The sequence below is a fragment of the Triturus cristatus genome, chromosome 1_2, assembly GCF_964204655.1.
Source record: "Triturus cristatus chromosome 1_2, aTriCri1.1, whole genome shotgun sequence".
NCBI classification, from domain to species: Eukaryota; Metazoa; Chordata; class Amphibia; order Caudata; family Salamandridae; genus Triturus; species Triturus cristatus.
The window spans coordinates 340,077,332-340,099,295 of NC_140580.1; the positions used below are offsets into that span (position 1 = coordinate 340,077,332).

Sequence of the window (21,964 nt, forward strand, 5' to 3'; positions counted from 1 at the left end):
AAAGAATGTACCCATTCTGTGACATATCGGCCAGTCATTTCATCAATCAGTAAAAGAATTAACCCCTGCCATAAGATCAAATATTAATTTAAAATTTCCAGTCTCTACAGTGTATAAAATAAGAAGAAAGACTATTTTAGTGACATCCTATACAAAAAAACTCCAGCAGAAAAATCTTGGAACAGTCTTTCTTGCTGCTACCTTGTATAATAAATGACATTGTACTGGCCTCTTCAGGAAATAATAACAAGCATTTGCAATGCAATAGGTCTCGCATTTACGAGAGTTTAAGCTATTGGCATGATAGATGAAAATGCCTTTTATTTAGGTTTTAAAAACAAAAAATAAATAAAAGGCAGTGTCATTTACAATGTCAATAGCTCAAACTGGCGTAAATGCGAGATCTATTGCACTGCAAATGCTTGTATATAGAGGTGTTCTGTGCACTTCCTCATTTCGGGACTTTCAGCTGTATGCTAAGAAGTGTAGAACTACAAAACCATCATACTTATAATCTGATTTCATTACATAACCTAATTCTGGTTATGATATTTGCCTTTCACATGTGTGAAGATGTTAAATGCACTGATTTCATATATGTTACATTTATATTTGCATGTTAGTGTATGAAATATTTTGTGCAATTTTTATTGTCCCTTTCCCCCAGATAACCCCTTCTTTCTATTATTTATTTTAATTTAGATTTGGTCAATAGATAAGATAACACAATCTTGAATACCACCCTACAACTGAAGCAATAAGTATTGACTTGTTGGCACCCTATTGTACGCTTACTATATGTCTTGTGTATAAGTTTGCCATTCACGTGCACACTCACATAACGTACGTAATGGACATTAAACAAAGCTATTTTATGTTTACATGAGGTATTTCGATTGCGTAACATACAGGACAGTCCATAACAGCAATGGTCAAATCCCGCCGCAGTCACCAAAAAAAATAAAAAACACACAGGTAAAAGACGTCCTAGGTACGGTGTAGCGGTTACCGTGCTGCTTTCTTTCTGTTAAAAATTGCACATTTTTATCTGTCTCCTGCACCTTTTTGTTCTGCAAGGACAGAGAAAGGGAGAGCGGGAGCATGTCTTGGATCAAGGAGCGGTCAGCAAGGAGAAAAACAAGAAGCAGGTGTGCTCAATCAGGATTCGGGAGGGGCTGGGCACAGAAGAGAAGCTGTAACTTACCTTTAACATCAACGAATCGGGTCATAATTACACCATGTGATTTACCTTTTCTTGGCACATGATTTAGTCAACTCTGCTGCATAATTTGAGCCATCCCTGCCGCATATTTCCAGTGGACCTGCTTATATTTTTTCATTATTGACACTGGCCCTTTCACAAGTAAAGCTTTGAAAGTCCACCAGTAAAGCTTCGAAAGTCCACCACCACCAAGCGATGAGGAAATTTCGGGTGCAGAGAAGTACAGTAGATAGTCACCACTCCTCAAAGCAAACAGTTTCTCTCTTATCTAGCAGCGCCAAAAAAAGAGTGGTTTGGCAATGTGATCATTCGTTGACGGAAAGGAAAGCCTTATCTGCAGAGTTACGTCCCTGCGAGTCCCAGACCAGGGCATGCTTGGGATGTGCTTGCATAGACAGCTAGTGGAACAGTACAGTGGGTTGAGCGCTTGCTGTAGGGACATGCATGCAACTTGCAGACTACGGGCTGGAATGTCAGCAGGTGTGTCTCAGATGCTCATTCCGCTACGACAGATCAAATTTAACACTGGAGTTGATATATCACCAATTATTAAAAATAAAACTAAATTTAAGGTGTGAAGGACATAAACGACTCTCGCAAGCAATACTTCACCTTCCCCAGTAAAATAATTAAGACTGTAGAGGCTCAAGAAATGTATGTTTCATACCATCGGCCCCAGCAGCACTTTACAGCAAGAGCGTCAGTCACGTGACACAATACTAAAGCACAATACCACACTGAAATCACTCAAAGGAAACCAATAAGAGCACCCTTCACCAGCCGATAGTAACGTTTCATATAGCGCTTACTATCGCAGTCTTGCATGTTTATAGGACTGTAAAACTCAGGTGCCAATGAACGCAAGAAAACTCATTTATCACATCAGAAAGTTGAAAGGCTAGGTCGGTCTCACTAATCAAACCGGTGACTTGCACGGCGAGCACAGAGCTCAGCCGCAGCAGGCACATTAACTCGCCAAACTACTTTTCCGACAGAATACACGGGGCGCTCTTACTAATAGGAGCCCTCCAGAGGCCCAGGCCTGCTGCTCCGTGGTGAGTGATGTGCAGAGCCATGGGTAGTGGGACCGCTCCGGAGCGCATGGGGCCTTCTCGTAATCTTCACTGGCATCTTCCAGAGGAGGCTCAAGAACAAACTTTTCCCTGCAGATATAGTTATGAGATGTTGCTAATCATAAACTTGTGCTGAATCCTACAGTGCTGGTGTCCTCGCGTGCCACTCTGAGGTAACACTGAGTGCCTGAGGTAAGGGGACGCCCAGGACAGAGGCCCAATGTTAACAAGCGAAGCAAAATAAATCCGGCTTGTACAACAAGCATGCATGCATATCTCCTGTCCCTACGACTGAGTGTTCTGCTGAAACGCTGTAATGAAAAGACACGGCCGGGGGACTCGGCAGAATGCAATCGAAAACAAGCGCGCGTGCATATCTCCTGTCCCTACGAGTGCGTGTTCTGCTGAAAGGCTGTAATGAAAAGACACGGCCGGGGGACTCGGCAGAATGCAATGGAAAACAAGCGCGCGTGCATATCTCCTGTCCGTACGCGTGCGTGTTCTGCTGAAACGCTGTAATGAAATGACACGCAGAATGCAATGGAAAACAAGCGCGCGTGCACATCTCCTGCCCCCCTTCGCCCACCAAACCGCCAACAATAGATCTCGCCAAGGCGAGCAGCGCATGCGCTGTGTCGCTAGGCGAGACCTAAAAATTACCCATTCTGCCTCATTTTCCTTTCTTTGAGTGGCACTTTAGTTTGTGGTTGTACATTCGTGTTTATATGTTTACACTTACGAGAGCTGTTTCCTTTTGGTGGGGTTTTATCAGTTATTATAGGTTTAAACATACAACAGGATAGCTTAGCCATCTGACATATGATAAGAAGAGGAAACACAAGGCTAAATGCCCAAGAATTCTCAGAACAATTCTCACCGACCCAGGATTGAGTCTGAAACATCAGGATCACATTCTGAATGTCTTGGCCTTGCTGCAGTAGGGAAAAGATTTTGAACATGACCGTATCCAATGTAGCCCCTATAAAGTGAATGCTATGCACAGGAGTTAAGTGGGACTTTGGTTCACTGACAGAAAAGCCCAGGGATGACAGAAGGGTGATAGTCATTTGAAAGTGGTCAGTGACTGACTGCGGTGCTTTGGCTTTGAGCAGCCAGTCGGGGTACAGGAAACTGTGTATCCCTGACTTGCAAAGATGAACTGCAATCACTGCCACTCCCTTTGTAAAGACCTGGAAAGCTGAAGTGTAAAATGGCAAACCAGAAATGTTCAGACCTCACCATGAGTCTCTGGTAGCATCTGAGGGACTACGAGACATGTAAAGGAATGCATACGTCCCGCAAGTTCAACAATATACAGGCCTCTTGGACCACAGCAAAAAGAACCCGAGCCAGGGTGAGCATCTTGAATTTGTACTTCTGTAAAAAGGCTTCAGTAGGTAGAGATCCAGAATTGGCAAGAGCCCTTCATACTTCTTGGGTACCAGGAAACTGAGGTACCTCTTCTCTTACTATTCTCCGACTCTGGTTCCTTCTCTAAGGCCCCTTAGGCCAGGAGCATCTCGAACTCCTGATAAAGGATGGCTATGTGATCTGCTGAAATTTCAAACAACACTGGTGGTATAGAGGAAGGGGAGGAAATACATTAAAATGAATGGCAGGCAGCACACATCAATCGGAGGTGATGGATTCCCAGTCAGGTCGGAAAAAACGGATCTTGCCACCTACTGGGTGGACATGATCCGTCAAGGGAAAATCAGAGCGGCTTGGCGGTGCAGCAGATAAGAGGTGGAAGTTTGCAGACCCTGGTGAAACACATGGCCACTGGCACAACCACATCCTCCAGAGCCGACAAAGTCGGGAATGGTTGCTGTATTTCTGTGAGGGCTGCCACTGTAGATATGCCATGCCCCCACAAACAGGCCCAATCTTCCAGTATTGTAGGAGGGACTGGCAGGGTGGTGTGAGCCATTCGAGGGAGAGGGCTAAAGCATGGTTATCCTTTTATCTTAGGAGTCCCGATTCAGCCTTCTCCCTAGTCGCCCATATTTGTTAAGGAGCATGTCCATTAGGGACACTTAGACAACCCCCAAAATCCTAGTCACACCCAGGTGCAACGTCTAGTGACTACACTGGCACCCATGGTGCAGTCCACACAATCAGTGAAGGCAAGCCCTCAAAACATATTTATCAGTGTCTAGTGCATCATGAATTCTCTGGGCTAAAGTTGAAAGAGGTCCTTAGGAATGGTTGGCAAGATTTTACTGGTCATTTCCCAAAGTGTGTGCATGTAGCGGCCAAGAAGTAGACTGTGTATAAAGACCATAGGTCTTGACTGACAAAAAAAGAACATTTTAACCAAATGCATCAATATGCTAGGACTCTCTATTTGGTGGAGCAGATAAGAATGAATTTGGATTCAATTTACTTGTCCATGCTTCACCAGAAGACGTTTCAGAGTCAGGTGTTAAGCCAAGAAGGCTGGGCCAATAGCAGTAGCCTGTGTCACCTTACCACAGGTCAACTCACTTGGGGATTGGAGAACAGCTTGGCCCACACGGCTATCAAAGTATCTATATGAAACTCAATGAAGGGCAGTAGGGTCTCTGAAGAGGCTGCCCATGGTTGTAAAATTTCAGTAAGCAAGTTTGATTCTTATCTCTACGATAGGTAGTTGTAAGTCGAGAACTACGAACCGTCATTGCAAAAGAAGCAGTCTCTTCAGTGGGTGACCCTGATGGAGACTCCAGATTAATTTCTGGAGCGGTATCCAACCCACTTACACTTTGTAGGTTGAGATACAGTCCAGTATCCGTGTAATGAGGTGAGTAAATGATCAACCACGCCGTAACAAACGTTTTGAAGCCCTTGAACTATATCCAAATTGAAGTCAAACAGGGTCTCCAGCAATATAAGGTTGTTGGATGAGCCTTGGCACTCAAGTAGCGCAACAAAGGTCTGGCACCGGTCCACATTGGCTCTGGGCCAGAGACCAGCATCGGAACTAGATCCAACAAAGGCGTTTTTGGAGTCAGTATCAGCATTGGTCAGGACCAGCGTGGACCCTGTGGCCAGGAGCAGATGTAGGCCCACATCAGAAGAAAGCCAAGTGGGGTCAGCCAACTCTGCGTAGCAACACACAGGTAGAATGGACTGGTGGCCCCTGCAGCTCCATTGGGCCTGAAGGCACTCCAGAGGGAGCCGGCATTTTTGCACCATGGTCTCCTTAAAGGCCTCAATCTGCTTCAGGGTCGACTGCAGCCTAGGCAAATTGGGGTGTGCCAGGGCTAGCCTCGGCATGGGTTTAGGGCTGGAAGACACTGGCAGAGTTAGGCCCTTGGACTGCTGACTGCACAGCTTCTTGCCCAATTTCGAATGGTGAGAGGGGGATGATTCCCATTAGTCCTTCTTTGCACTTATGCCACACCTCGTACATCGAATTATCCAAGGACAATGATCAGTATTTGGCACAGGAGTGGCACTATGATCTAGAGCTGGAACAGTCCTGCGACTTGGAGCGACCCAGATGTTTCGAATATGACCACTTCCTTTGTTCTGTGATGTATACCTTTGCTTCCCACTCTGTAATTGCCTTCTGTTTCATCAGTGCACATTTGTTGCATGTTTCAAGTTGTGGCTGAATCAGTTCAACAGAGATATATGCCGTACATATCAGTGGCCAACATTTGATTCCAGCAGAAGCAGCACAGCTTAAAACCTTTTGTCTTGGGTGAGACATTCATAAGAATGTGTGTTTGTGGATGACTGGCTGCTTGATAAAGTGGATTGCTAGGGCATTGGCAAGTTTCTGAGTGTGGTTGGTGTACGTGGGCATGCGGTTAGGATTTAGGAAATCACTAATTATTTTGAAAATGTCTTTTGTTGGGCATGTTGCCTCTGTGATGAGGAGAGAGAGAGTTGTTGGGGGAGGGGGGGGGGGGCAGGGGGATGTTTGTTTTTGCTTTGGTTTTCATAATAAATGCCCAGTTGAATCTGTTTTGGTTTTGGAGCTGGTTCCACTCATTGTAGTTGTCTATTTTCCTCTGCTGTATATCATGGTTCTGGTTTCCAGTTCCTGTACTTTTACATCACAGTTAAACAGTCAGCATTCTGACAATGGTGCGGGTCAAGCAAGGCTTTGAGAAGGACAAATATCCCAAAGGCGCCAAACAGCCACAGGAGGACAAGGTGGACCGAATTGGTTTGTTTTTTTGAGAATCATATCACAAAGCTAGGATTGTAAGGAGTGTAGGTCAAAATTCTTCACAAGACTATCATTGTTCTTGTCCCAGGGGCACATGGTGTATGGGGTGATTGTTAGCTACCACAATTAAGGAGGGGAAGACAAATCACCCTGAAGGTGGTCGCTATCGGGCCCAGGATTGATGGGAGTGTAAGATGATGCCACAGTGCTTTGGGCACCACCCAACTTGTATACAGTGAGAACACCTCTAAAGGAATTGAAAGGCTGGTAGCCATTAGGATATGCATAACATGATGTAAACTGAGAGAGAAAATGTGGTAGCTCCCTTTTCACTGAGACTTTTGGAGAAATGAATGAGAAAAAAAAGCTGACTTTGAAGAGTTGGGCGAAAAAGGCTAGTTAGAAGGAGGTTTAATGAACACTTTCTTTGGAAGACAGAAGTTTAAGATAATACAAATTTAAGATCTCCACATGGGGTCTATCTCTAGGCTGCAAGGAATGGGCAGAAAGGCAGATGCATGGCAGCTGTGCCTTGTATCACCTAGTGTTGGGTTGCCCACATACAATAAAACAATAATATTGAACAAATATCCCAGGAACCATCTTCAATGTGGCAGTGAAGGTCAATCTAGATCCAAGAAAGCTTCTCATTGGGATAAGGGGACAGATCTTGAAATTTGACACGCTAATTTTAGCCCCGGCTTTCATAATGGAAAAGAGCTGCTGAATGAGCAAGTCAGTTGTAAGCTGGCTAAATCATGAAAGGGATTGTTAACTGGAATACCTGTGAAACGTCTGCATATGACAACAGGAAATTCCAGAGAATATGTATGAAGGTCTAGGATAAATTCTAGAGCAGTCTGTCAGTACTTGATAGGGATCACAAGAGAGGAACGATGGAGTTTAAAGGCACAGCCATTGATCTGAAAGCATAAATGGGACACTGGTAAGAAAGTCTAGACAGTCATGAAAAAGTAACTGATGTGTAGACGAGCTCACAGCAAAATGGCAACACAAAATATAAACGTTAATATAACGCACATTAAACAGGACCAATCTCTCACTAATAATCAAAGCCTGTCAATGATATGTATACTTTACCTGAACATAGTTAGCTAATCAACTCCTTAGCGCCTGAATAGGCAGTGAATGGTCCTAGCATGGAATAATACAACAAAGTAAAGTAGGGGCAGCATTGTCAGACTCTTCAAAGTCTAGTAATAGTTATACCAAATAAATATGAACTATAGATAAAGAGACCCAGGCATACACCAGGGGTCACAAGATGGCCTTGAAATGACAAAATTAACATACTTCAAAATCACTATCGACAAATTGAGTAGCGTGAGGATTGCAATTAAACAAGGTAAATTTATGGCCTCCTCCCTGTCAAAACTGAAAAAGATTTCCGCAAATGGCGACATATACCATCCTCTATCATGGGTCACATCAATATAGTTAAAGTGAAATCTTACCCCAATAACTATTTATATATTTAAATTTTCCACTGCGATTTGGAAGATTTTTGGGGGGATAAAGTTAATCACCTTATTTTTATTTCTATTTTGGTTGGTATGGCCTCAAGGGAGGCAAGAAAGAAATTATGTGCACCATTGCTGAAATGGGTCTTGTTCTGCCCTAATTTTGAGTTATATTATTTCTCCAACAGTGATTTATTTATCCGTCCCTTGGAGATTCCCCTTTGTAGGAGCCCTTTTTTCAGCAAATTCGATTGAAACCTACACAGAATTATGGTATGGCAGGCTCAGGGAACAGATTTTAAAAAAAATAGATCGAGACTCTGCTGGCTTTAGGTTGGTCATTTATAATGGGGGAAACAAATCAATATAGAGGGAGAGTACAGGTGCTTACCTTCATCTGGGAATGAAAGGCTGCCAGACGATATGACAGAATTGCAGGAAGAGGCCCTTTGAGAACTAGGCCCGATGTTGGATCACTGATGGGTTTGTTTTAGCTGTGATACTGCAACATTGACATGGAAATGACTAGAGGAGTAAGTTACTTAAATATCTCAAAGTACAAAGTAATTTTGCTGCCCGTTAAAAAAAATAACAAATATTTAATGCCGTATTATACCACGTTACGCACAAGGGATAAGCTATCACTTAAGTTATAAGGGCAGAGAGAGTACAGACCTCAGCGGTAATAATATCGTGAAAGTGAACGACTCAGGCTAACCTAGCACTATGTGTAGGTCTTGCAACATCATTCTTTAGAGTGCGTTGGGCAAGAGAAGCTCTAGAAATGGGCCAAGAACCGCAATCGTAATCTCACAGGCATCTGGCTGCTTTCACCAATGTCAGCACTACATCCCTTACTATAGGCAACCCTTTCACCAAGGGACATTGGTGGCCATTTGACCACACAAATATTGTTCAAATAAGAGTTTTCCTTAATGGCAGAGAGACAGTTAGCTTTTCTTTGTGCTATATTGTTCATACTCACGAGTTGGATTCCGATGTAAGAGGGCTACAGCTGCCTGGCAAGAAGTGTGGATGGTGCTCCGTGATACCATTGAGCAGCAGAGGCGACTGCTTTCCTCCAAGCTCAAACATGGGAGCAGAGTCCAGATAGAGGAGTTTTTCACTTGGGTTGAGTACTCTCTATGTAAGATATCTGGATTTTGTAAACTAATTTGGTCTACAATCAACAGCTTTATTTCACAATATGTTTTGTTTTGGAAGGGAGTAGAAGATGAGAGTTCGTCTTGGCTGTAATAAAAAGAAAAAAAAACATGTACTATTTCATGCAAACCAAAATATTAGCAAAGACGACTGCATTTCTTTGTGGTTTTTTTTATGTACCAGAGGGCGAGTTCATTTTACATTGTACTCTGAGCTCCTGCAGCTTAGTGCTTAAGGTCGTTTGAAAACAACAAGGAGGATAAAATGTTGGTGTAAGGACCGTTGTGTAAAGGCAGATTAAACGATCTAGTTCTTAAAAAAACAATTCATGAAATTAAAATAAAATTCAGCCTACTGCCTTGTGTCACAACTCGCGCAGATGAATACAATACTCCAAAAAATGGATAATAAAATGTCTTGCTATGAGGATCTACAGCGGATTCATGGAAGGTATGCTGGAAGACCACTGGGATTGAGACTAAATGGAACCGGATGCCAAGGTAGTATAAGCAGGCTTTTCCATTGCAGAAGCATTCCACAACTTCTACAGTTAAGTGGTCATTTCATATATTCCACCTGCAGAGTGAATCAGTAGGAAATGTCTACTTCTAATTAATGTAACCAATGTAGGCTCCAGCAGCACAGAAGAAGAAGGATGTGAAGGCACAACCTAAATTAGATAGACATCTCTGCACTACAGTGAACATGTAAAACTGAAGGCAACAACTACAGGTTTCAGGATTCGTAGTGCAACTGCACGTCTACAATATACAATACAACATAGCACGTCATCAGTCCAATCTAAAACACTTGAAATGGACACTGCAAAAGAGTGCAGAAACATCATTCTGTTCGAACAAACGTGATGTAATAATGATTAGTGAAGAACTGCATTTTATAGAGCAGCATCGAGAGACTCTTGAACAGTCATGCTAAGGTCTTCATATTGTGTGTATTTTATTCACCATCGTTACGATTACCTTTTAGAGCCGGCTAGTAAATGTGGAACTATCTGGAAGGGCATTGAAAGACTGACACTTCAACACTGATTCCATATTAAAGTGCCTAGTCAAATGACCCTTGGATATGGGGCAAAAGAACCAAAAGGTGCCGGCAACACAACAAACAATAACTCACCCACATCAGCATTCTGCTTATTTATTATGCAGATGCATTGGGTAACCTGAGGTGCCTAAATCTGGAAAAGCTATCTGCTCAATTAGCCAATATTTGGCGTAGGACTGTGAAGGGCGATTGTTGGAATTTTTTCGATACATTGATGCATTCGTTCAGAAATCACATTTCCTTAAAAGTGTGCATATCAGATGTATTATACACCCGCTGCGGCAACATCTGTATAGGCCTCCAGTTTACCTACTCAACAGCCTGTGTAATCAAACTAAAGATGCAGCTAGGTGATTGCCAACTAAGGTGACACGGGCAAGCGATTTACAACCACAACCTAAGTTTCGTTTGATGAAAAAAATAAACTCATATGTGGTATGATCCACTGGCAATCACATAAGATAATAACTGAATTATGTAGACTTCTACAACCCTCTGGTATTCAACACATAAAAAGGATCTAAAATGTGTTGATAGGTTACTCTTGTTCATTGTCTGAGAATCCTCAAACAGGCTTATAGAAAGATAACACAGAAGCTACATTAAGAGTTTTCAAAAGAGCCCCTTGCGCTGTTTATTGAACCACAGAGGCTAAACGTTTAAGCTGTACTGGTAAAATCTAAACCTTTACTTCAGTAGTGTGTGTGCCCATGCTTAGAACTGCTGTGTAACCAGAACTGTCCAATGAATATTGTACTCCCTTAGAACCTGAGAACTATTAAGGGGAAAATCAACAATGGAAGGAGTGTTGGGTGAGCAGAAGGGCTGTGCATGCCTTGCTTGGACAAGTTTTCCTGTTATTAAGTGGATTTTGAATGAAGTTTATATACACCCCTGCTGGAATCCTCCATTTGCCACTGGGCACTCAAATTACTGGACGTCTGAGGGACGTACTTTGCTGATTCCAGGAAATATAACATATAGCAGTAACAGACATCCTCAATAATTGAGACAACCTCAATAATATATGTAGTGATGGTACTTACTACAGTCCTTATAAGGCTTCCTGTCATTATCTTGGGACCCTAGCTTGATCTATTACAATGTATTTTAATCATTTACCAACAACAACTGAATAACATTCACACATAATAGGAATCATTGTTATGAAGGATAAAATAACCCTCACTATCACATTAAGGTATAAATAAGCATTACAACCTTTTAAGTAATGAGATAGCTCAAGACTTGGATGAATATGCAACAAGTTAGCCGTTCGAGCATGGGAGATAGAAGCAGTGGGTTGCTAGGAGTACACACGGTACATCTTTAGTGAAGGAAGCCTTTCGTACCTAGTAAGGTAATATTACAGATAAACTTTCAACTCATCTGATTGACTGAAGAGCAAAGTTAACAAACTGGGCCAAGTATTCCAAACCAACAAGTTTAGATAAGGAACACCTTGAACACAGGCCAGATGGGTGGGATTCTCTGGAGATTCCGGTGACATGAACATAATGAATAGTTACTTACCTTTGAAATCGCTCTTTCGGGTGGATACTCTAACCACTGATTATTCACCTGTAGAATATCCCCAGGTGCCAGACAGAACCCAGAAGACTTTATAGCATGGCACCTGTGTGCTGGTAGGTTGTGTTGTGCAGCTCTGAGTCGACTCCACCCTGGTCCAGAAATGACAAATAGAGCCACATATTGGCACCAACCAAGTGCGCTGCCGGCAGTTTCTTTCTGTACATTGTCCATGCCCTCTGATACGGAGCCCAAAAACGGATTGTTCGTGCCAGTGGGCAGATCCCTAATTTGAGACCTTTTTAAATGGAAAAAAGTTTATTCCACAGAACAAGGCTGCGGGGGGCAGTGAGGAATGTGCGGTTAGATAAGAGTTTCCACCAGAAACAACGTTTCCAAAAGGTAAGCAACTTGTTCTTCGGATGAACACCTCAAATTGTAGATTCCTCACCTTGAGAATAAGGACCGAACTAACAAAATGCCCTTCCTGTCAAACCTTGGGGTCAAGCCAGTAGTGTTTCACACACAAGTGTACTGATGCCCATGTTGCAGCCAAAGAAATATCCAGGCCAGGCACTCCGGGTGCCAACACAATGGTAGTAACCTTAGATTCTCGTGGGATGGGCTCTCAACCCTTCTGGTGGCTGCTTTTTTGCAATCACGTAGCAGGTCTTAATGTAGAAGGTTATCCATCTGGATAAACATTGTTTTTGCAAAGCTTTGTCTTTCTTTGCCCCAGAGAACTCCACAAATAGCCAATCGTCCACTTCATTGTATGATCAATATAAAAACTGAGTAGTCTCATAGGGTCCAAACGATGGAACGTCTCCTCTTTCAAATGGTGATGTGGGGGAAAAAGGTTGGAAGAGTGATACATAGCCTGATGTACAAAGAAGTCACAACTTTCAGGAGTAGGGCTTCTCTAGTACTTAGCACTAGTTTTCCCGAAAGAAGGTGGTGTGTAGCAGCTGGACTGAAAGAACCTGAAGTTCACTTAGGCGAAGAGCGGAGGTTTTTGCATTACGAAAGACCATGTTCATGGTCAAGAGACATAGGGAACAGTGGAGCAACAGCTCAAAAGGACTACACTAAAGAAAGGTGAGGACCAAATATATAAAAGTCCCACTGTGGCATAACAAAAGGTTTTGGAGGAAAAGTGGAGCAAGCCTTTGAGAAACTACATTACAACACGTGCATTAAACAGGGATGGTTGGTCCTGTTAAAGCAGAAATGTCAAAAGAACTGATAGATAATATTTAACAGTGATCATTGCAGGTCCTTGCCAGGCCAAAGGCAGAACAAACAGTAACACATCTAACAGTTTAGCTTGCAATGGGCTCATGTTAAGGGTGCCTCCTGCAGGGAGATATTGAGGGGGTTGAAGATCTAAAAAAAGGGTGAGGATCCCACCCTTTTTTCATCAATAGCAAAAACCAGGAATAACATCCAATTCCGATCTCTGAGGTGGGACTTTCTGTATGGCCCTTTTCTCCAAAAGAGCCTGAACTTCTAGCCGTAAAATGGACAAATGGTCCACTGTAACAGGCTCTGGGAAGGGTGACATAGGTGGCGGGGCTGAAAGGAATGGCAGGGTATAGACCTGTTGGATTATCCATCAAACCCAACTGTCAGATGTTCTGGCATGCCACTATGGAGAAAATGATTGATGCTGCCACCCACAGAGTGGTTGTGTAATGCTAAGAAAAATCTAAAGTACATTGATGGGTGCTGCTGGTTGGGGTTGGGGACTGAGAAGTTTGTTGCCCCTGCTGGCCTGGAAAGTTTGTTGCCCCTGCTGGCAAGTATGCTGTCTGTCATTGGAGTGGTGGGCCTTAATGTTGTCCGAAGGCGAAGCCCCTAGCGATGCCTTGAAAGAGGCAACGTTGTTGAGCATGCGGTCTTGCAGGGGAGGAGGGACTGAGGAAGAGTGCAATAACTCTGCTTTCTTGAAAGTGCTCAAGGACGGCGTCTGCCTTCTCGGCAAAGAGGCAAGACCCATCAAAAAGAACATCCATAAGCGACACCTGGACGTCACCTGAGAAGCTTGTGAATCCCATCCACACGTTACGGCAAAGCACCACACTAGTGTTGACTGCTCTGCCGAAGTCGTGTATCGTGTCCAGGCCTATCTGGATGACTTACTTGGCTTCATCCTAGCCATCCTGTATGGTCTGTGCTGCCAACTGGCACAAGGTCCCATTATACATGGGACTACCTTCCCAGCAAACAGCTGGCTTTAACTGACCAGAGGGTGAGACCAGCAGAAGAAAGCATCCTTTTCCCAAACACCTCAATTCTTTTCAACTCTTTGCCCAGGTGTGTAGTGGGAAAATAACTTGGGTTACCCTAGAAGTGGAGGCCTGTACTACCAGGCTCATAGAAGTAGGGTGCTGTGTAAGAAGTCAGGGTCACCCGGAACAGGTCTTTCGACATGTGCCATCTTTCTGTTTACAGGTGGGTAAGATCAGGGTTTGATCCAAGTGCCCATGAGTGTCGGTCAAGGCCTCATTGAATGACAGTAGGGCATAAGGACGTTAGTTTTTACCTGAACAGAAGGCAACTGACAGATCCACAACTTGGGCACCCCTTCCAATGACAATGTGAAGACTCTACCACGGAAGGACCAGATGAAGGGAAACCAGTTGGTCATATAAAAAGTTTCATAACTATATTGTAGGGTGAAATTATTCCCCCCCTCCCCCATCATCCCCAATAACTGATTGGCTCGAGCCAGAGCCTGAACTGAATAGTTGTTGGGGCACTGGAGGATGGCTCCTACGCAGAGTCAGAATGGTGAAGATGAGACAAATTCACCTTGGAGTCAGACATGGGCTCCACATCCACCTTCGGAATCAGCGCCAGCGTTGACATGACAGGAACTGTCATGAAACATGAAGCTGGTGTGGAGTCGGCTCCAGAGTTGCAGCTGAACCTCAAGCAGGTTCAGGAGACAGACATAGATAGTGTCCGATGGGTGTAGCCCAACTGGAGGCCTTGTTGTTAGGTTATGTGAATTTGGCGAGCGTGGCTAATCACCCATAAGGGTTTCCAGGCGCTGTGTAGGGCAGGCCTGGAGGAGACAGGGGGGGGGGGTTGTTTGTATGCTGGTCCGGTGTTGTGGAGAGATTTGTAGTAACGGGTGAGTAGCTTAAACTTACATCTTCAATGGCCTAGGTGCCAGTGGAGATTTTTGAGGTGTGGAGAGATGTGGTCATTTCACAGGATGTTCAGGATGAGTCCGGCGGCTGCGTTCCGGGTGGTTTGGAATCAGCGTAGGACATAGGCTGAGATTCCGATATAGAGGACAATTCCGTAATCAAGTCTAGTTGTGATAAGAGCCTGGTTGACCGTTCAGTCTTTTGTTTAGTGGGATCCACTTGAAAATCTTGCGTAGCATTCACAGGATGTGGAAGCATGATGATGAGACAGCGCTGATTTGTATGGAGAGGTTGGGATCCAGGATGATCCCGAGGTTCTTGGCAAGAGTGGCCTGCATGGGCCTTCAAGAACCCATGGTACTGAAAGACTGCTTGAAGGAGCCAAGATGTGCAGCATGGTCTCCTTAAATGCTTAATCTGTTGAGGTGTCGCTGACGGACCCGTAAATTTGGAGTGCATCAGAACTAGCTAAGGAATCAGCTCTTCGGTGGAGGACCAGGTGTGAATTCACAGGGCACCTGGACGTCTTTGCAACTTCTGAGAAAGCGAGTGGTGAGGCTGGGATGAGGCTTACTTGGACTTCTTGTGATTCTTTCTGACTTGGACTTACCCGAAGACTTGGAATGTGACAATGACCTGTTGCAGGGCCGGCTCCGTGAGCTGGAACGGGTCCATGTCCTAGACTTCGATTGAGAGTGGCTTTCATGTGACTTTCTTTATTGGATGGCGACAAATAGCTTGGCTGTACGGTCCATTATTGCATTCAGGTGCATCAGGGCACATTCCTTGCACAACTTGGGAGTTGTGACCAACTCCAAAACACCATAGAAACTCTTCATGGGGATAGGTCACAAACATTTGTTTCCGACAGTCCCTACTTATACTCTGAAGTTTGTGGAGCGGACATAGAGAAAAAGGCTCAGCAACGGTCGAGAAAAAAGGGGAAACTAGCAGAAGATCCTCGTATGAAGGCACAGAAAGAATGAAAAGTAGGACATCAGCTGCATGGGTGGCACCTCTATGTTGTTCCAATCGACACCTCCATGGCGTAGCGTAGTTGACTTGGAGCTGCACAACACTACCTATTGGGGCACAGGTGCTATGCTAAAAAATCTTTAGGGTCCAGCCTGGTGCTTGGGGATATTCTAAAGATGAAGATTCTGAAAGTATAAGTATCCATCAGAACAAAAACTTTGTACAAGAAAGCTAAATAAGCAAATCATAGCCACAAGTTGTATGGTACCACCAAAGGGTCATTCTTTTTATACCTCCCCCTAGAACCTTCTTTAGAGTAGATGCTTTGCACATCTTGACAATCAAACTGTCCAAACAGCACTGAAGCATATTGTGTGCAAGGTAAAATGGTAAAAAAATGTGCTTGTAATAACAAGTATATTTATAACATTATGCATATTCACCTAAGTAAACCAACTTGGTAATAAACCCATGAATTTACCCATTGACAATTTTAAAGAACCCACAAAAGCCAAACAAGCTGATTCAACCCACAGAGTAAGTGCATTTCACGCTACAAGGGGATCTCAACAGCAGGTTCTCTCTCTATCAAATGCTTAAAATGGTTTGGCCAAAATAAGTCAAATAAAAAAAGGAGCACAGATTCACATTAACAAGTAAACAACCATGTTTCACAGCAATTTCAACATTTGAGGCATTGGAAGGATCAAGACAGAGCAGATGCTGTGAAAACAGGCTTAAAAAAAATCATAAAAATGTTGATTTAAATAATCTACTCAACCTATTTGTAATGCTCTTGATCCATAAACTGGTTTCAAATGATGTGAACGTGGGCAACTATTTTAATTCATTGAGCGGCCATTTTCTTCATTATCCCACATGAGAGCACCTTCAAATGTGCAAGTTCAGCATGTCTGCTGTACAAAAAACTTGTTTGATTTAATAAACTAAACTTTTTTTCCATATACAATACAAATCTAGCCACAGGACACATAGGAACCCTGACTTGCCTCTTAGTTCATTAACAGCATTGTCGGCAGGGCAGGGGCAGGAATGTTTCTCAAATCATGTTCAAAATCTATCACTTTTAGTAAATACATAATTAAAGCATGAAGTCGTAGCACACTGTCATTTGTAATCAGCAGATTTTACATGGAAAAGGTCACAAACTTTCCCACTGATATGCGGTTTTACTGATAAAACTATATAGTGTAAGAACAATAATGTTTGGACATAGAGTTTCTGCAAATATGTGTCATTTGCATATCACCAAGTAAAGTTTTCTGGTTTATTTAGCTCCTATTTAACTCTTTGTTTGCATAAGACTTCTTAATTACAAAAAAAGGGCTTTCATAATTCCTGATATATTCTGAAATATTTGTAATATTAATTAACAGGCTATTTATTTAAACATTATGCGTTGGAGAAAAATAACTGACCTCTTCAGATGGCTCACTCAACAAAAACCTCTAACTCTAGTAAAAGAGAGAAAAATAAACTCCATTTTCCATGCAGCAGTTAATAAAAAGACAAACTGACATTTGACCTCTTTCCTTGAAGAGACAGCAAATGTGTGAAGAAAAAACAAGTTTTAATGGCATCTTTATTGTTCATTCAATTTCTGAAAGAACAGACACCTGCTCCTTTCCAGCCTCAATTCACTCACCTGATGGGACTAGTAGATGCTAAAAATAGCTCGACCTGATAAATTGCAAGCGGCGAGTAGATTTTTCGAGGCCCGAATTGGATGTATTTCTTCCAAAGATCACAGCAAGATTAAAACTAATATAGTCTGAGCAGAAGCACCATACATACTAAAATGTCCTGCTAAACTTTCCAGTACATAAAACATACCTTTCCCCATCCATAAAAATCTCAAATCACCCACTAACCTCTTGGTGCTTTACCATTTATAGATCGCGCCACCAGCAAACCCTGTACCCCACTGCCACATTTGGCTACAGTGCCGGCCGTCATGGCCACATTTCCCTTACTTGACCCCATGGTCATAACCTGCTCAAACCTCAAAAACGCTATTCCTGCCAAGTGGCAGGGATGCCACGTTCTCTCCAGTTCTTTATCTTTTTCCTTGGCCTCTTGCCCACAACCAACCTCTTCTGAGGTGCTATGTCCAGGGCCCCTGCCTCCAAAATGAAATAAAGTTTCCAACAAGCCAATAAATGCAATAAAGTTTCCAAATGGTGCTTTCATTTGGGACTAAGTATCTTCAACTTTAAACAACTTCATTCCACCTGGTCATGTGTATTTCTTCTTTACAAACCAAAACTACCCAAGTGTGCAAGAAATCCCAGATCGCCAAAATATTCGGATGGTAGTAGATTTGCATGTATCAGGCGGAGAGGGGAGAACTTTGGCCTAGTGCGCCATCATCGATATAGCGCACCTGGCCCTCACATCACCTAATGGTACTCACAGGCATTAGAGCCTGGCCCAGTTGGTCTACTCCAAGCAATGACTTCTAATTGGGTAGTACTGTGTCTCTGAAGCAAATACCTACTGAAAAGGCAAACTATTCCGACTAAAATATTAAAAACTATAAATTGACCGAAAGAAAACAAACATCATACTCTCCCACACCTGAAACACAGCAAAGGGGGCCAGGAAAGTCATGGTGAGACCTGCATTATTTCTCAGACTAGACCCAAGGGATGATACAAAGATAGATTTTGCTTCAAATTGGCAGCCTATCACCTTTGATAACATGCCCACAGGCACTTGGTGCCGTGAGAATGTACCTTTCTACACAGATTAAATCCCTTCTGCTTGGGACTTTGTACAACATACTCATAAGCAGCACAGTCTATGGCATCAGTGATCAGTTAACACTTTCTCCTAATCAGTCTGCTACTGAAGCCAATGCGGAGATAGTCCTGATATTGCAATGTGCAGCCAGCACCATCACAGCCATATTGAACAATGATGGCTCATGGAGGTCCATCGCTGCCAGATTTTCAGGCCATCTACATGTGATAAACATGCAATGTATCTAAACTGGGAATATTAGCCTAAAATTCTGTCATGGATTGGACCCCATTTAGCCAATGTTGTATAGCCCAGCATTATATAATCGCCATTACCTTTCCACAGTCCATAAATACTTGTATGTTGCAAGCTTGTGCTCCACAGAAGATCACACAATTCTGATAGGCTCTTATTGATTTACTGTAATTAAACAAAGGATAAACAACAACTATTTCAGCGCTGCTCACCATCCAACTTTCAAACCCTGGATCCTCCATCCCACAGGAGAAGCCCTTACTATGGTTGGTTCGCATTTACCAAATGCAGTAAGACAGGTTTTCCATCCTTTCCACAATTGTGACTGCTGTACTAACGGTGGGATTTTCAGCTAAACGCGTTTCTTGTACTCTATGACTGTTGGTATATCTCACCAATTGATCCCTGATTAAGGAGTACGGTATGATCATCTCAGGTCTGTGCCAATGTCTTCAAACATGCCACAACTCTTCCCACTGTTCTAGTTTCCCCTTGAGTTGTGGCTCTCAAGGAATATATTGCTAAGAGTTCCAAAATGTCTAACATCAAAATAGACTTCTGAAATGCATCATGTGGTTCTCTTTCAGCGTTCCCTGAGGGAATTTCATCCAGAGTGTCATAAATGTCCCTCCATTGCACTCCCAAATTGTGAAGGAGTACAAATGTTTCATCACAGAAGAAAACTTTTCACCTCCGATCGCGATAAGATAAGAATCAAATAACTTCTTACATTGCCTAAATGGCAACAGAGGATCAACTTTCTCAGAAAGAAATTTTTGGGTTCTGACACTGGTAATCCCAATGGTATCTTCATGCGATTGAAAATAGGAATTGAAATCAAAGTGTGTATATGATGAGGTATTTAGATAAGCATATTCCATGTAAATTACAGTTTGATGACAGTTTACAATACCTTTAATAAAAAAAATGTAAAAAATTGCTGCTCACAAGAATAACAGTGTCGCCACTGCAAATTCCATTCTTTGCACAGCCTTGATCCAAGATGACCGCCAGGCAACATCCTACGTCAAGACACTGCGTGTGATATAAGCATCCAACTGTGACACACTAAGACGCGCAGTCTTTCTTCGGTGTTGTTTGATGCTTCCTCAGCTCAGCCATCTGCATCAAAAGCTGTGTGCACATGTGACCGTATTTAAAACGTGACACACACGCTCCTACGGCAGTTACAAATATGACTTGAAAATCAAGAAGAAAAAGATCTTCCAGGCTGTTATTTTACTATCAAAGTAGAAGTAGTGCTTAGGTGATATTGTTTTTCAGGGTTTATAATTTGTACAGTAATTATATAATTAATATAAATTTACACATTTGATTTTCTATATATAAGCTGAATTAAAAAAAATTGCAGTTGAAATAAGTTTTATAAGATGCATTGGAGTGTGTTTATTGATGTTTAATTATTCACATTTTCCAATTAGACACCATCTTAGACAAAATGGATGTCAACACAGTCACTTACTCATGCTTCCCCTTCCCGCGTACATTCTCTCCTCACAGGCTCTGCAGAGCACAACTAAGTTGATGTTAATGGTTTATTTCCACTGTTATGATTAAGTTGCTTTCAATTAACTTCCTCCTGTTATATATGATCAAGGTCCCTTCTGCTGCCTTCCATTGTGCATCCTAGTATATTAATTTGCTGAAAATTCTATTGTTTAAATGTTTCATATTTGTTAGAACATCTCCGGATGGTATTAGCATACATGGTGCTGAATACGTTTTTTTAAATGGGAAAGTGCTTATGTGTTAAGGTAATGACGTATAATTTTTCTGATATTCTGATTTGCTAAAGAAACAATACTTTTGCTCAGATCATGATGATTTTGCAGTTTTACTAATTTCTTATGAGAGAACTGTGTATAAGAAACCTTTTATTTTGGGGGTAAGCCAGAAGACTTTCCAGTTCTACTAGAGATGCTGCCAGACTTCTTTTTTGATGTTGCTGCTTAATAGGACTTAGAATAATTCTGATTTTACATACTCTGTTTAACTTTTGCACTTGAAAGCCTTCATGGCATTATCCTGTATTGCTTATTTTTGAATTATGTAATTAAACCCTTCAATTTATAATTGAGCTAGACCTCAGTAATTGAGTGGGCCCTTTTAGTTATTTGATTTGTTTTACTTACATAATTGTTGTTTTGGGGGTGCCTTGATGAGCAATTCAACTTGAGGGAGAACCGGATGAGGTAAAACATGGGGATGTAAACTTTTGGGGTGTCTAAATTTTGAGGATCGGTTTTGCCGTCATACCTATTCACCAACCAGTCTTGAGTCCAGCTAACAAATACACAGCAGTGGGAACCGTGCACCACCAAAGGAGAGTCGGCGGTCTGTCGCATGTCCGCTTTACAGCCAGAGCTCATTGCCTGCGTTACAAGCTTTCACTCCAAAAAAGTGCACCTGATTCCGGCAGTCACTGATAAATTTACCATAGTTAAACAGAGAAGTTTAAATCATGCCCATTTTCAAATCAACTTGCTATCTGACTGTCACACCCTGGAATCCCCACCCTAAGCAGACTGTGATGCCCCTAACATTCCAATAACAACAGGATGACATACAAGGTCTGTGATGAACTGAGTGACAAGACTTCCAGGATGTACAACCACATGAACACATGCAAGTGTCAAACACAATAGAGAGCTAATGAAAGATCAGCATTATCTACAAAGCAAAACACAATCTTACTTGGTTATAATTTTATGAATGACGGAAAAATCACTGTGCCCTTAATAAAAATACAACAAAGATACCTCGTAAAAACACTTAAATATAAGGCAAACATCGAGTCTAATGGCTTCCATTAGAGGAGTGCCACAGACGCTATACAGTAGGACGTGTGATAGCTCACCACTCCGTATGACTCCAAGACATTTTAAAACTATCTGAAAATGCAAAGTAAAGGATCGCATACTTCTTCAAATCAAACAGCACACATTTATTGGTACTGAAAGAAACTCACCCTTAGTAATCTTACAACCTCCTCGACTCCAGAGGCTTTAAAATAACCCTCTTTATTGGACAAATTGTGACCTTTATCAACTCAAGAGCATGCAAAGAAATTATAAGAACATGGACTAAAAGAACTG

At 42.4% G+C, this 21,964-nt stretch overlaps 1 protein-coding gene across 17 annotated transcripts in view; it reads right to left on the minus strand.

Moving 5' to 3' along the window:
* The window catches only part of ZNF362 (zinc finger protein 362), a 162,253-nt gene that overhangs the window by 105,652 nt on the left and 34,637 nt on the right, over nt 1-21,964 (minus strand). For 11 of the 17 annotated variants that reach the window (XM_085603970.1, XM_085603978.1, XM_085603971.1 and 8 more), the window contains exon 2: nt 8,924-9,189. The exons of 5 other annotated variants lie outside the window; for them this stretch is intronic. In XM_085603970.1, the coding sequence (XP_085460096.1) occupies nt 8,924-9,033 (110 nt within the window). In that variant the 5' untranslated portion in view covers nt 9,034-9,189. Of the gene's footprint in view, nt 1-7,241; nt 7,381-8,923; nt 9,190-21,964 lie in introns of those variants that run through there. One more of the 17 variants, XM_085603974.1, reaches the window with a different exon arrangement.